This window comes from Oculina patagonica, chromosome 6, assembly GCF_052425735.1.
Source record: "Oculina patagonica isolate OP01 chromosome 6, crgOcupat, whole genome shotgun sequence".
In the NCBI taxonomy this organism is placed as follows: Eukaryota; Metazoa; Cnidaria; class Anthozoa; order Scleractinia; family Oculinidae; genus Oculina; species Oculina patagonica.
In genome coordinates, this window is record NC_135763.1 from 26,530,272 (window position 1) to 26,544,066 (window position 13,795).

At 37.2% G+C, this 13,795-nt stretch overlaps 1 protein-coding gene across 1 annotated transcript; it reads left to right on the forward strand.

The window, feature by feature from the left end:
- The first annotated feature begins 4,655 nt into the window (after positions 1-4,655).
- LOC144658139 (uncharacterized) lies at positions 4,656-13,369 on the forward strand. The gene is made up of 8 exons (XM_078518487.1): positions 4,656-4,684; positions 7,118-7,309; positions 8,342-8,582; positions 8,919-10,192; positions 10,556-10,693; positions 11,161-11,291; positions 11,658-11,820; positions 13,007-13,369. Exons 2-8 carry the CDS (start codon positions 7,138-7,140, stop codon positions 13,159-13,161), a joined length of 2,274 nt encoding a protein of 757 aa, XP_078374613.1. The 5' UTR covers positions 4,656-4,684; positions 7,118-7,137; the 3' UTR covers positions 13,162-13,369.
- The last annotated feature ends 426 nt before the right edge of the window (positions 13,370-13,795 follow it).

A 13,795-nucleotide genomic window follows, 5' to 3' on the forward strand; every position in this document is an offset into this window, starting at 1 on the left:
AAAAAGGCCGCCCTAATAGCTATTTCAAAATAACTCTCGCAAGTATTTTGAATCGAGATGACCAAGTTTTGGCTCGGTCAACAGGGACAACTTTCTCATATAAACGCTCGGCAAAAGATGGCTCGGGAGAGAGAGTGACCTTCCTACCAGGGATAACTCTCCTCCATATAAAGAGGCCCTAACTGATGTACAATTTGAAATAAGCCCGCTGTATCTAATGAGCCTCCCTTGCCCCGTTAAGGTCGTTAAAAGGAGTAAGCTCATTGCTATTCTATTTTTATCGTCAATAACACATAGATGACGCGATCTTGTGGCCCTTCATAGTTTTGCCAAACTATTTACAGCTTAGGCCTTGAATTCGACAAAAGCACGGCAGACTGGCTTTTGAAATAAGTTCGGCAAAGCAATTCAGTTCGACACGCCATGCCGTGTTACACGACTCTGGTACGGCAGCGGTTCAAACGTCGTGCTTTTGTCGCGCCTAACAAAATTCATCAATTATATTAATGTATTTTGCAGGGATAGCGTACCCGCGAGGAGTTACGAGGAGACCCGACGATAATTCTCCTTTACGGAGTATGCGCACCGATTCATATTCTTGCCAGATAGCAGAAACACGACGGCCAGGTAAAGGAATACAAACGAAATTTTCTCTGCTAAAAAGCACGGCGAGAATGTTTCATTCAACGAAGAAGATGACAGCCGTGACAGGGAACAGGGCAAAAAGAAGCTAGCGAGGTAGACTTTCTAAAAGTCGTTCGCTTTGGTGGTAGTAGACCCCGGTACGAACGACGAGCTCTCGCGCTTTGCGCTTTGTGAGTTCGACTTGTAAGCAAGTCTACTAGCGGGTCTGAACCTGAGATAAGCACGTTTTCGGAAACCAGTCTGGCAAAGAACCAAACATTCGCCGTACTTGTAAAAGTTTTTTTTTCTGTTGCCTTTCTTTACGTCTTTTTCTTGAGTCTTGCAATGATTTTAAAAGTAGGAGTTTTTGCTGTAATTTAAAAAAACGGCGCCTTTGTGTTGTATCACCGCTGACTTATTGTTACGTAGCTTCAGAGTTTGGTAGGTCTCTCGCACGACGTCTGAATCAGGGTCGATTTTTCTACTGTGCTACAATCGGACCTAATTGCAATAAAGTTCGGCATGGCAAAAGCACGACGTTTGAGGTAGGCTTTACTTGCGGCGTTATCCATTCTTCATATACGTGACAAAGGAAGCTGTGTAAAGAGAACATTATAAAATTTTAATTCAGATTGGATTCAACTGTGAAGAAAAAGAAAGGTACGGGTTTGATGTGGAACTGAATCGTTTGAATCTGTTTACTTTGGTGTGTTCAAAGTACTAATGGTGTGTTGTGAACTCGTCGGTAAAAAAAATTCAGCGCGTTTTTAATAGTTTCCGAATGGAATAAAGGTTAGTATAATTATTATCGTTCTACAGTTTTATTTTTGGGTTATCGTAAACAGAAATCGATTTGTTTGAAAGTTATTTGTAATTTAAAATGCTACCTTGACATGGCCACTTCATATTCTCTCGAACGTTGCCAAGTGTTTCCTCTGGTCTAAAATTTCCGCTTAATTGTTGAATTGTTCAACTGTAAAAAGGAAAAAGGCGCCTGATTTTAGTTACGTGAGCTTCAGCAGGCACCGGTTTAACTACTAATGGCATTGCTGAATAATTTACGCCTTGTTGACCAACCAATTTACACAAGGTAAATAACATTTCAATTTGTTCATTTTACGCTCACTGACGACGAATTATATATATGCCCGTATATATACATATATAAAATGACGTTCGTCTTCATAACTATGTTTTTCCTTTTTGCTGACTTCATGGAATCAGCCAACAGATGAACATTTTAATATATGTGTTAATGTTTAAAGACATGAACTCAAGGCGCATGTAACAGGGATAAAACAAAACAGATACACATACAAGAAATCGTGGCGGGGACATCTTCCAGTGCACGTGCGTTGCCTTTTATAAGGAAACATGTCGCTGCAACTCTCCCCCATTATATTTTCTTTTCCGTTTACATGAAAATTATTGCGATTTTGCCCCTCCTACATGTCGCAGCAGTTTTCAAGCTACCGCGAATGCAACTGTCAGATGATTTTGCTCCAATTTTATTCGAACAAGATGGTTCGTTAACGTTTGTGCACCAGAACATGTAGACTTGAAAAGATTCGCAACGTGCAGCGACTATTGCACTGCTATTAGTATAATAAAACACATAAATTAACAAATGTAAATAAACGTTTTTCTTCAAAAGGTGTTTATTCTGGGTACGTGCTTTCTGGAAGATGTTTGTAGAAATTAGCCGGGAGAAATAGAATTGCCACTGTCAGATTTTATCAATGAGAAAGCCTCAACAAGTGCACGTGAAGATTTGCATTTAAAGATGTACACAGCTGCTTACAAGTCGTAAAGCACAATCAATAAATGAAAGTTGCTCGTTCTGATGATAAAAATAAATTCATCACAACAAATTTATCTTTGGCCGTTCTGTGACTCAAATGAAATAGTTGAAGAACATAAGGTAAGTAATAGAATCTGCTGCTCTAAATACTAGCAACAATACTTTTTCTTCAAATGGAAATGACTGGAAAGGAAAGAACTTATTTTTTTTTATTTTTTAGAAGTTGGATTTAGAAAACAGCTTTTCTAAAACTGAACCATTTCAGTAACACGCTATAAAATCTCATTTTTTAAACAACGAGTTAGTAATATTAATACATGATAGGAGACAAATGGAGTACGTGTGTTAATGATTTCCCATATATATTTTTCATCAGATTATTCCCCGGTTTAAGTTTTCCATTTTCTTAATTCGGATGAGACAAATTCATGATCAGTTGCCATAATTTTAAAAACGTTTTTCTTGTAAGTCAAGCCAAAATTGCTAGAGGTAGCAAAAACACTTCTTTACTGCCAACTTAATTTTTGGAAAGAAATAATTGATATATACCAAAAGCAAACAAAGAGTATACTTTTCCCGCCTTGACCTAACCATTGACGCTCGCCAAGCAAAATATCACATAAGCAACGATGCAACCGTAATTTTGATGCCTCTCAATCGGTCCTCTTTCGAAAAAGATCGCCAGGGCTACACGACATTTGGTCTTTACTATGGACCAGGACAGACAATTAGGGCTCGTGTCAGATTGAGCAAGACTATAGCTTTTTTATTAATGGACTCCTACACGCAGTACGGTCTTCTGTTGTATACCAATCTACATGTATAGACCAAAAACAATCACATTTTATGCTTTTGAGAGTTAAAAATTCTATCATGTACCATGACGTATCTATCATTGGAGATAAATGGATGTTTCGCTGAATTAAATTTCAATTATTTAAACTCAGCAGATTATAGCATGTGCCGTCGTAGCTAATCTGCCATAAAGTTCAAATTATTATTCCTTAACACAATTTTATACATTGCAGATAAATTAATTTCAAATTGGTTCCTTCTTTATTCCTCAGAAAAAATGTTCATAATACTTTGACAAAAATTTGCAATCGATTTCAAGAAATTTTCAATTTTTCTTCCGCACATTCTTGGTGTAATATGACAACCTGGTTTCCATGGCAACTTCGCCTCGGTTTATGGTAGGAAGAGAGTCAGAAAAAAGAAACGTTGCATTTATAAATCTTAAAAATGATTTGCCCAAAAAGCACCAAAGGAAGGTCAAAATTGACAGTGTCTCAAACTCAATTTGGAAGTCCTAGACATAATTTGCTACTTACGTCATGCGCAAAAAAGCTCAAATTACTAACAAGCCAATTTATTGAAAAAAATGCTATAATCGTAAGCACCCTTGTATGAAATTTTAGGCTGATGAAATAATTAATATGGTAATACAGGTCGTTAATTCACAAAAAAGGAAATGAAATAATGCTCCAGCCCTAGTTGATAACAAAACGCAAAAGACTCTAAAATAGTCGTGATGTTTAACCAATTTTAACCCCTTAACAATACCACAACGATTTAAAAGCTCCTACCCCCTGGTAATTCGAATTATAAATTTTTATGTTCTCTTTTCCGTCTGTAAATAAATAGAAATGATTTTTTGTTTGAGACGGCGGGATGTTCGGTAAAAGAAAGTTCAAGCGAGTGAGTGGCTGACTGAACATTATATTATTTTGTTTTCCTAATATCTGCCAGAATAATTGCACCTGCTGCAAAGTGCTCACGCTACAATCTATCACTATCACACTACAATAATCCCAGATTATAGTACACACATTTGACTTGCACACAACGCTCCTAATTGAAGTTTCATGAGAAAGAAAGCCCTTGACAATATGATTTTTTTTTCTTAATTTTAAGGCTTTTTGAGCCAGTTCTAATGTGAAACAAATTAGAGCCTAAGGTGTCAACAGTTAACTCCACTGATCTAAGTTGTGCTAGAAGAATTAATAAAAGAATAGGAATGATTTTATTCAACTTTGACAACAGAACAATATGATTCCATGCTTATCACATAATTAGTCGGTAGATAGATAGGCCTACACAAAAGTGATTGACAGGTGGAGATATATATTACCTAATTTGGCACTTGCTGCTCCAGCGTTAATAGGTACAGTTCGCATTTGAATTTGTCAGACTGGGATTCTAACTTCGACAGCGAGGAATTGAATGCGGACAAGATTTGTGCCAGATCATTTTATTCAGGTTTGTCGTTATTTTTTTTTGCTTTAAAAAAGATATAATAAGTATCTTATGCGTTTCATTTCTCTTTCACTAAACCTTTCGAAACATAATTCCTGCTAATTCGCTGGCTAATGAATTTCCATTTCAGGGTCGTGCGATAGCTTAAGTTTATAGTACCTTGTATTAATGCGCTCTCTAAAGGTTTGTTGTTGCTTTTAACTCATAGCTTTGTGCTTTTAAGGAAAGACTTGAAAATACTTGAACGTTTTGTTCCTTGAAATTATCTTGCTCGTACAGAAATTGGATAGGTATTTCTACGGCTTTATTTCGCCATTTTACATTAGCATCCGTTGAGAAATTATAAGTACAAAAATTAAAATTGTCATTATTGAAAACAAACCATCATTATTCTGTTATGGGTTGCTCTCAGCTATTTAGTATTCAATACAGTTTTGTCTATTTTATATCACCTTTTCAAAGTTCATAAGTAGGAAACCTTACGTGGCTTTATGCACGCGCATTAAATAATACTTAGTCCAAGTATACATAATTACCACAAGCAGTTACAATGTAAGTTATAATCACCGGCGAACAATTCATCGCAATCACGTTGACTCATTTCTTTGCTTGGTAAGTTAAACCAGTAAATTGCGTCTTTGTAATGGGTTATTTCCATAGGTTAAAATAGATGTTGCCGTTTTTTTTATTAAGATCTCGATATGTTTATTTGCGCGTCTAGCAAAATGTATTTATTGCATCTACAGGAAGATCTTTGCTCACATCGTTGTTGCATTATGCCACATTAGCATAAACCTTTTTCGAAGAGAAAGCCATTGCTTTAAAAATACATCAACTTTGTTTTACGAGGGTAGCACGTAACAGTCTTCGACTGACAAACCTGTGGCCCTCGGATTCCCGATCGAATTGGAATTTAGAAGTATTGGTTTTTGTGGAGGGAGGAAAACCGGAGACTGTGCCACTGTGCCATCCCTGCTCCCATTAAGGTTACTATTTTTAGCGGCTTTTAATTTAAGCGATTTGTTCAGAGCAAGATTTAGCGACTATTTAATTTAGCCATTTTCCGACAATTTTAAAAAGTAAGTGATATTGTGTAAAGCTGATGTAATGAACATATAGCTAAGATGGAAATAAATGTTTAGTAAAAGAACAAACTCACTTGAAATTGAACGAAAATTTGCATTGCCAGAGAGAACAAACTTACCGGTATCTATTTTGAAAAGAATATTTCAGGTCGACTATGCTTATTTTGTCTTCTTTGGGGGTGGGAGGGAAGGTACTTAAATTTAGCCAATTTTAGCGAGTACTAAATTTAGCGATTTTTGCCCAACTCGCTAAAATCGCTAAATTAGTAGCCGCTAACAATAGTAACCTTAAGGTATGCAGTAACACGGGATATTTCGAAAATATTGATCACAATCAGAAAACGTAAGTCAGATATAGCTACATGTATCTATATCTTAAAATGAACAACCAGAAAAAAATTCAAATGTCCCGAGCGGAATTCGCACCTACGACACTATAATATTATGGATGGTGCTCTAAACGAGCAATAAACGAATTGACTATTCAAATTTAAGAGATTGTGAAACTTAGCTCTTCCTTTGCAATATCAAATACGTAAAAGCGTTCATAAAATGCCAAATTTTGGGTTAGCGAAATCGCAAATGAGCCAGTAGACTTTTTGAAAATTAACAAGTTTTCAAACCTGCGTCACAGAAAAAAAGGACTTAAAACATCAAGCTCAAATTAATATGGAAAGTTAATCGCAAATATCTTAAGGCAAATATCTTAAACAATGACTACCCTATAATGTAACGGGTGGCGCATAGAAAATGATCAAATACGTTTCAACAAGTCCTCCAATCACAAAAAATCCTACAGTTATATTAATTGTTTGGGTTCATTACGTTGATATTGTATCTATTAATTTGCAGTACAAAGTCGACCCGTTGGGCCTAACACGTTATATAAAAACACAATTACTACATAAATTAGTAAAGAAAAATACTACTCAAGAAAAAGGACATTTGGTTAGAAAAATCAGAAGTTGTGACTGTCTTGTGTGACCACAATCACTATGACGTCATAATTAAAGTTCGCTCTAGAACGAGCAAAAGGACAATTCTCAAACACGATTTTTTGTGGTTCTTATTGTTTGCCTACATTCCCTGAGGTTTGCTTGTCTAGATCCTTCATTCAAGAGGGGAAATCATTTTATAAACAACAAAAAAAGAATCTTAACCAAAAATGAGCAAGGCTAGCATATTCTTCGCATTTGCATTCCAATAACAATTGACTGTTCTTAAAATCATACATTTTTCTCTACATGCATTCAAAAATTTTATTGTAGAGAGGTGTCGTTCATGAACAATTGCACTGAGGCAAGCCAACGTGCTATTCTCCATACTGAATAATTAACCACTTTGTTCACAGAAGACGATTATACATTCAAGATGGTCGTCTTTATTGCCGTGTTTTTGCTTTTTGCTGACTCCACGATATCAGCCAACAGTTCGCTGGATACACCGCCGCCACTTCCAACACCGACCCCACCGCAACCACCGCCATTACCGCCAACGTCGCCTTATCTGACGCCACCACCTTTTCTCCCGCCATTGCCACGATGTAAGTTGTTTTTAAAACTGTTTACTTAAGCCTGGTTTTCACTAGCGACGCAAGCACAAGCGCAAGCACAAGCGGAATCACGCAAAAAGGACACATTTTGACCCTTGTGCTTGTGCTTGCGGCAAGCACAAGCAGAAGCATCAAAATACAATGCGCTTGTGCTTTTGCTTTCGTTGAAGCCGTTTTCACGGTGAAATAAGAGCGGTTATCCTTGTGCTTGTGCTTGCCCTTGTGCTTGCGTTGCTAGTGAAAACCAGGCTTTGCTGTAGGGAAGCACTAGGCGATAAGTCGCAGCGACAGGTCTCTGCGACAAGTCGCCCCGTGTGTACTGCTTCAAAACAAGTCGCTGCGACAATACGCTTGTTCGGTGCACACGCATCGAATTTGATTTGGAAGGTGGGAGTGTAAACGAGTTTTCCAATTCAATATGGCGAAAATACATGACCTCTCTCAATGGCTAATTATATTTTGTCGCAGCGACTTGTCGCAGAAGTGTGTACACACTGCGACAACGCTACTTTCGCTCATTTTGTCGCTGTGATCAGTAGACTGCGACTGATTCTGTTGTAACGCAAAGATTTATCGGAAAAATGTACCAACAACATGTTGCAGAATCTCGTCCCCGTGACATGTTGTAGCGACTTGTCTCCTAGTGTGTTACTGTCAATAATTAAAACATTTTGAGGATAATTGTTGCTGTTTTTGTTTTAATTTATTCACTGACATTACATATTCGTATTTTTTCGAAATTACTCTTAATTTTTTCCGATGATTCTTGAGCGTCGTTACGCTTTTTATTCGACTATTGGTGTGTAATATTGTATTAGGTCCTTATTAATATGTATTACAAAAAATGCATAGAAAATAATTATAATGAATGATGATACAAATAATAATGATAATAATAATAATAATGATGATGATAATGATTGTTCAATGATGATGATGATGATGATGATGATGATGATGATGATGACGAGTTGCCTCAGTGCTTCCATCGCTTCTTACAGTTGTATGTTACTTTTAATTTAGTGTTAGAAGATTTGGTTGTTCAGTATAACGACAGGAACATCAGCACATTCGACCTTCTTATGAGGCTTAATATGACCTCCGCTCCTTTTGATGTGAAAAACATATGCCCTTCAGTGGAGTACTCCTGTGAGTCAGTTTGCCCTCTAACCAAGGACGATCAAGAAAGACTCTACTCAAAAACTTGTTATTGTGATAAGCTATGTGTTGAGCTTGGAGACTGTTGCTATGATTACTTTTTAAGGTCAGTCAATTTTCGATACGTTAACATTACTTAAATACGTTAAGATTACTTTTGTCGGAGGGGGATTTTCCGTTAACAAAGTAATAGGTTGGCATTTGTTGCTTAGTAATTTAAAAAAAAAAATCCTCACCGCACCAAGATGAGCTGGCTTAGGCATAAAAAAAAATTCTGGTTATTTCGACTGAATTTTTTAAATGCCACTGGTACCCACAAAGATATACCTATTGAGTTTTCAATACTGATTTGCAAGTTCGCGGACATTTAACCCTACTTCCCCGCCTTCTTTTAGCGCTATAAATTCATATCTCACGACAGCCTTTGTTTTTGTTTCTTAAGATGCACTGTTTCTAAACCACCAACGCCTCGCCAGGTTAAACAAGCATGTGTGAAAACGGGAAAGTCAGGAATCCATGGCTATACCATGATATCCAGTTGCCCATCGCACAACACTGACAAGAAACTGGAATCTTTGTGTACCGCCAAATCTTCTACAGCTGACCTCTTTGGTATGTTGCCTGTGTCTGACTTGGAAGAAGTGTACAAGAATGTATTCTGCGCCAGATGCAATCAGGCTAAAAACCTGACTTACTGGAAATTTACCGCTTCATGCAAAGACATCAGGGCCGATGACATTCCTAAGAACAGATCACTGATGCTGGAGTTTGTAATGACGATGTGTGACTGGAGTTTTGAGCCAGCACGTGACAACAGCCGTCACCTAAAGCGATGTTTGGTTATCGAGCAAAACTGCTCTGATTCAGAACTTGTTCGAAAAGAGCCACTGTTACCAGATTTATGTTCATTTTACGTATTTCCAGTTTGTTACAACGTTCAGACAAAGAATCCTCACTGTGAAATATGTAAAGGAATAGACATAAGTACGTACTCATGTGCTTGCCCAAAGCCCAATCCGCCGTTGCCTACTTCAGTGCCTCCTCTTGGTGGTGTTCCATCTTTGGATATCCTGTTTGACTTTTCATCTTCTTCTCATACCCTGAAAGTCGGTAACCAGGAGACGGTTGTACAGAACAAACTGTGCGCTGATGGTTTTGTATTTGATCCCTTTGCTGAAAAATGCATACAGGTTAATGTAGATATTTCTCAAAATAAAATGGAAAACGGAACCGCCATCAACTGCTCCTTTGTCGAGATGAACATCAGCTCCGTGACTTTATTATCGAACGGCTCAATATGGATTCCATTGCACAAACGAACATATAGCAACGAAAGTTACGTTGTGAATGGTTCTTTTTTATTTCTCTGCATTGACCTCAAACGCGTTTACACTGAGACCGAGACATTTGTTTCCACGAAGATAACACCACGGCAGATAATAACATACATTGGCTGTACGATCTCCATGATATCATTGATTTTACTTTTGGGTATTTACATCGCTGTGGCAGAACTCAGAACATTGCCTGGAAAGAACCTGATCAGTCTGTCATGTGCGATGCTTTTGTACCACACGCTCTTCTTTTTAACTAGTCAGACCGACAGACCAAATCTTTGCATGACGGTTTCTGTTCTGCTTCATTACTTTTTGCTGTCTTCGTTTTGTTGGATGGGTGTTATGGCTTTTGATGTTGCAAAGACGTTTGGGCAGAAAGGTAACTGATATGTATCTGTACAGTACTGTATGTAGCATATATAGTTACTGATACAAAGATAAAAATAATATACTAAGCTACTTCATTAAAAGTAACTTTCCTGCTATTGAAAGCTAGCTACAAGATAGGTGTATGTAATATTCTCATACTTATGCATTTATACACGTCAAGGGGAAATAGAAAAGGACAGAAAAGATACCAAAATACAACAAAAGCAACAATATGAAAAATGTCGTTCATGAGTATTAAGCAGTTAAAAGTATTGACATTTGACACATTTACGTTTGATATTGTACCTCGGAACAAAGCCAAAGTAGAAAAAACAATCGTTTTAAGGAAGTTCCTTTCTTTGTTTACGAACAGGGCAGGCTGCACGTTCCCGTTCTGGTGACAGCACAAAAGCGCTGATAAAATACAGTATTTTTGCCTGGACTACTCCTGCTATTATTGTGATCACCAGTGTAACTCTTGATAGAACAGACACTGTCAACATTGGATATGGTAATTATAATTTCCAGATATTAAAAAAATAGAAGCGATTAATAAATATTGTTACAATCGTGAAAACGACTAAACCATGTAAGGAACATTAACGCTTTTAAACGAGGACTTCTTCGTAGATTGAGTTTGTTGATGAATTCAGTTACAAGCTGTTCAGTCAATCATTCACGTTCTTAAGCCCTATCAATCATGACCATGCGTCTTTAATTCGATTAATTTATTAATCAATGCTTTTGTAACACCATAGCAAGAACAACAGGTACACTTGGTGTAGCGCGAGAAATTTAACAAAATAATTCAAATGCAGACTTCCTAAAAATTGTATTTGTTCTAATCAGATAGTATAAAAACTTGGTAAGCTTCAGATTGATCGAGTAGCTTGCCATGTCCTCGTTATGTTATGTTGTGCGCGTTTTTAAATACGTACGTTTGTTATGTAATGTATGAGTTTTTTTTTTCTCCACTAGCTGACGTATTCTGCTGGATTGGAAACGGAAAAGCTCTTCTAGTTGTTCTCGGTGCTCCAGTGGCTTTCATACTGTTGTTCAATTTCGTCGCTCTCTCTTTTACGATGGTGTCCATATGGAAAGTACAAAAGGTATTATTTCCACTTTGTGGTTTAACATTTCTTTGGGGTGTTTACAACTCTTTTAAATGGTGTTGGTGCGGTTACAGATGGCCATCTTAAGGAACGTTTGTACTCAATCCTTTCAAAATCGTAATTGTCTACAATAGTCTTTATCACGTCTGTTTTTTGGTAACCTTTTCTTCCTTATTACTGTGGTTTCTTTAACTGAATGTGAATCTTTAAGATGTAAAATTTAATGTAACAAAAAAATAACACACTTAGCACGTGTCACGGTTACATCACAACTTACATTCTCTGTTTTGGGTTCGGGCCAGTTTAATAATTTGACTGAAGCTAAATAAAGCCTGCAATCTGCAATTAATTTTCTTTCTGCAGACCACACGTCGCCTGGCAGATCAGAGTAACCAGACCAGCCTACCTATCCTGTACATCAAGCTGTCCTCAGCATTGGGATTTACCTGGTTATTGGGTTTTATTGTTCCATTCGCCCAAGTCGAGTTCCTTGCTTACATCTTTGTCATTTTAAACAGTCTACAAGGTAGGTTGTAGCGGACTAGCTATTAAACTAATCTATTCAGGTCATATTAACCCTCGGACGTACAAGCATACCCCCACCATCGTACAAGGGTGAGGGGGGTGGATGGATCCCCCTCTTGGGTTTTCGTTCTATTAAGTCACACCGAAATTATTTTGCATTGAGTAAAAAGCCCGTAGATTATTGTACAAGATGACGTAATTTTAATTGGCTGTGACGTCATATGACGTCATTAGAGCCGCAATCTTGCATCCGCCATCTTGGATTTCACCATTTTCTTAGAAAGTCAATAAATAATGGCATTTCATAGAAAATCAATTCAAAATGCTTATGGAATGTAAAAACAAAGAAATCGTTCGATTTCCTTTCAAAAAAAACTGGAAAAATGAGGAAGAAATGTTAAAAACGACGATTTTTGGGCAGACATTTTGACGTTGCCATGGCAACGTCAAATATGATGGACACATGGCTGACATAACAAAACTTCTGCAAGAGATGAATGAACAGCTACTTAAAGTTTTAGCTTTGTAGATTAAACCCTCTTTTCAAAAGATGGGTTTAAAACTTGGTACTCTACTAAAGGAGTTGCTGCGATTTCTCTTGTTACTTGCTGATTGAAGTCTCTATTCCCCTCCCTAAACCGAGACTGGTTGATTAGGTCAACCTTGCTCTGAAAAATAAAATAAAATAAAAAACAAAACAAGCAACAAATGTGTTTTTCTGAGATCGTATGTTATGTCCGAAAGTCCCATTTTCACTATAGTGGCGGAATCTATCTCTTTTAAATTTTCTGTAAATAATATCTATAAACAATAACGTGTTTAATTCATAATAAAGAGGGTCTGAATGGGGGTACCTCGATAACAGTAAACACTTAATTTTTGGCCTCTGTAACATCATAAGTGATTTTATTACCGATTTTCGAAGAGCAGATAAGAATTTACAATGCTAAAAGACTGGGGTTTTCACGAAAAACCCTCCAAACAATTAACAGTATTTTCTCTGGAACTAAACATTAAAAAAATGGCCAATTTAACAACAAACAGTAAAAATTATGGGCAAATAACACTAAACACTAAACCCTATTCAAATAAATCAGTGGGTATGGCCGAGGAATGGGATATGAACCAGTTTGTTATTTATTTGTTTATTTGTTTAGTTTTTTTTATCTTGTTAACTGTTCTTCCAGGATTCTTCATTTTCCTCGCCTTTGTTGCAAACAAAAGAACATTCAACAAGGTGAAAGCTTGTTTACAGTCACAGTTTGGTCGTTCGACAGCTGATACTACCACAAGCCAGTCCAAGCAGACTCATTCCAGCAAGCTCATCACATCGGCCTTGTAACTGACTAGTGGCTTTCGAAGAAGAATAAAACACTTGTAAACGTTTGAAGCTGGATGTCAGAGACAACATTGCTACGAAGTTATTAACTTGGAAGTGCTTACCGCAAAACCTGCAAAACCCACTATGCCAAGACTTTGCTCTTGCATTATTTACATAGAATATTGTAGAAACGGACTCGCCCCACAATTCTTCTGGGAAATTTGAAATCTGTCAATCTTAGCCTTACGGATTAATCACAAATGCTCCCAGAGTGCAGGAGAGGGAGGCGTCTAGATCTTTTTATTTATTGATTTTATTTTCCGTAGGTTATTTCTCCCTCCGCCTCCCCCTTGTTGTTATTTAATGGAGCGAAGTGTTTTTTTTTAATGGAGCGAAGTTGCGCTCTCGCCGCAGCTGCTTTGGTCACCTGCACATGAATTTCCTGGATCCGCCCATGTAATGATATTTGTCAATATCAAAACTAAAAAAGTGGTTTTTTTTTTTATTTCAGATAATTAACAGATATTGGACAAGATTGAGAGAATGATCGTCATTTGTCAGTGGCGAGCAGATCAACTGCTCTGCGTCACGTTGTTATAATTATAGCTTCAGTTTTTTCCCAACTGCGCGCGGTCTCATCGACGTCAATAACAAT

Excerpts from the sequence above, each read along its gene's own strand:
- LOC144658139 (XM_078518487.1), top strand. The coding sequence starts at position 7,138 with ATGGTCGTCTTTATTGCCGTGTTTTTGCTTTTTGCTGACTCCACGATA. Across the intron at positions 8,583-8,918 it reads TGCTATGATTACTTTTTAAG|ATGCACTGTTTCTAAACCAC; the intron begins GTCAGTCAATTT and ends TTGTTTCTTAAG. Across the intron at positions 11,292-11,657 it reads CCATATGGAAAGTACAAAAG|ACCACACGTCGCCTGGCAGA; the intron begins GTATTATTTCCA and ends TTCTTTCTGCAG.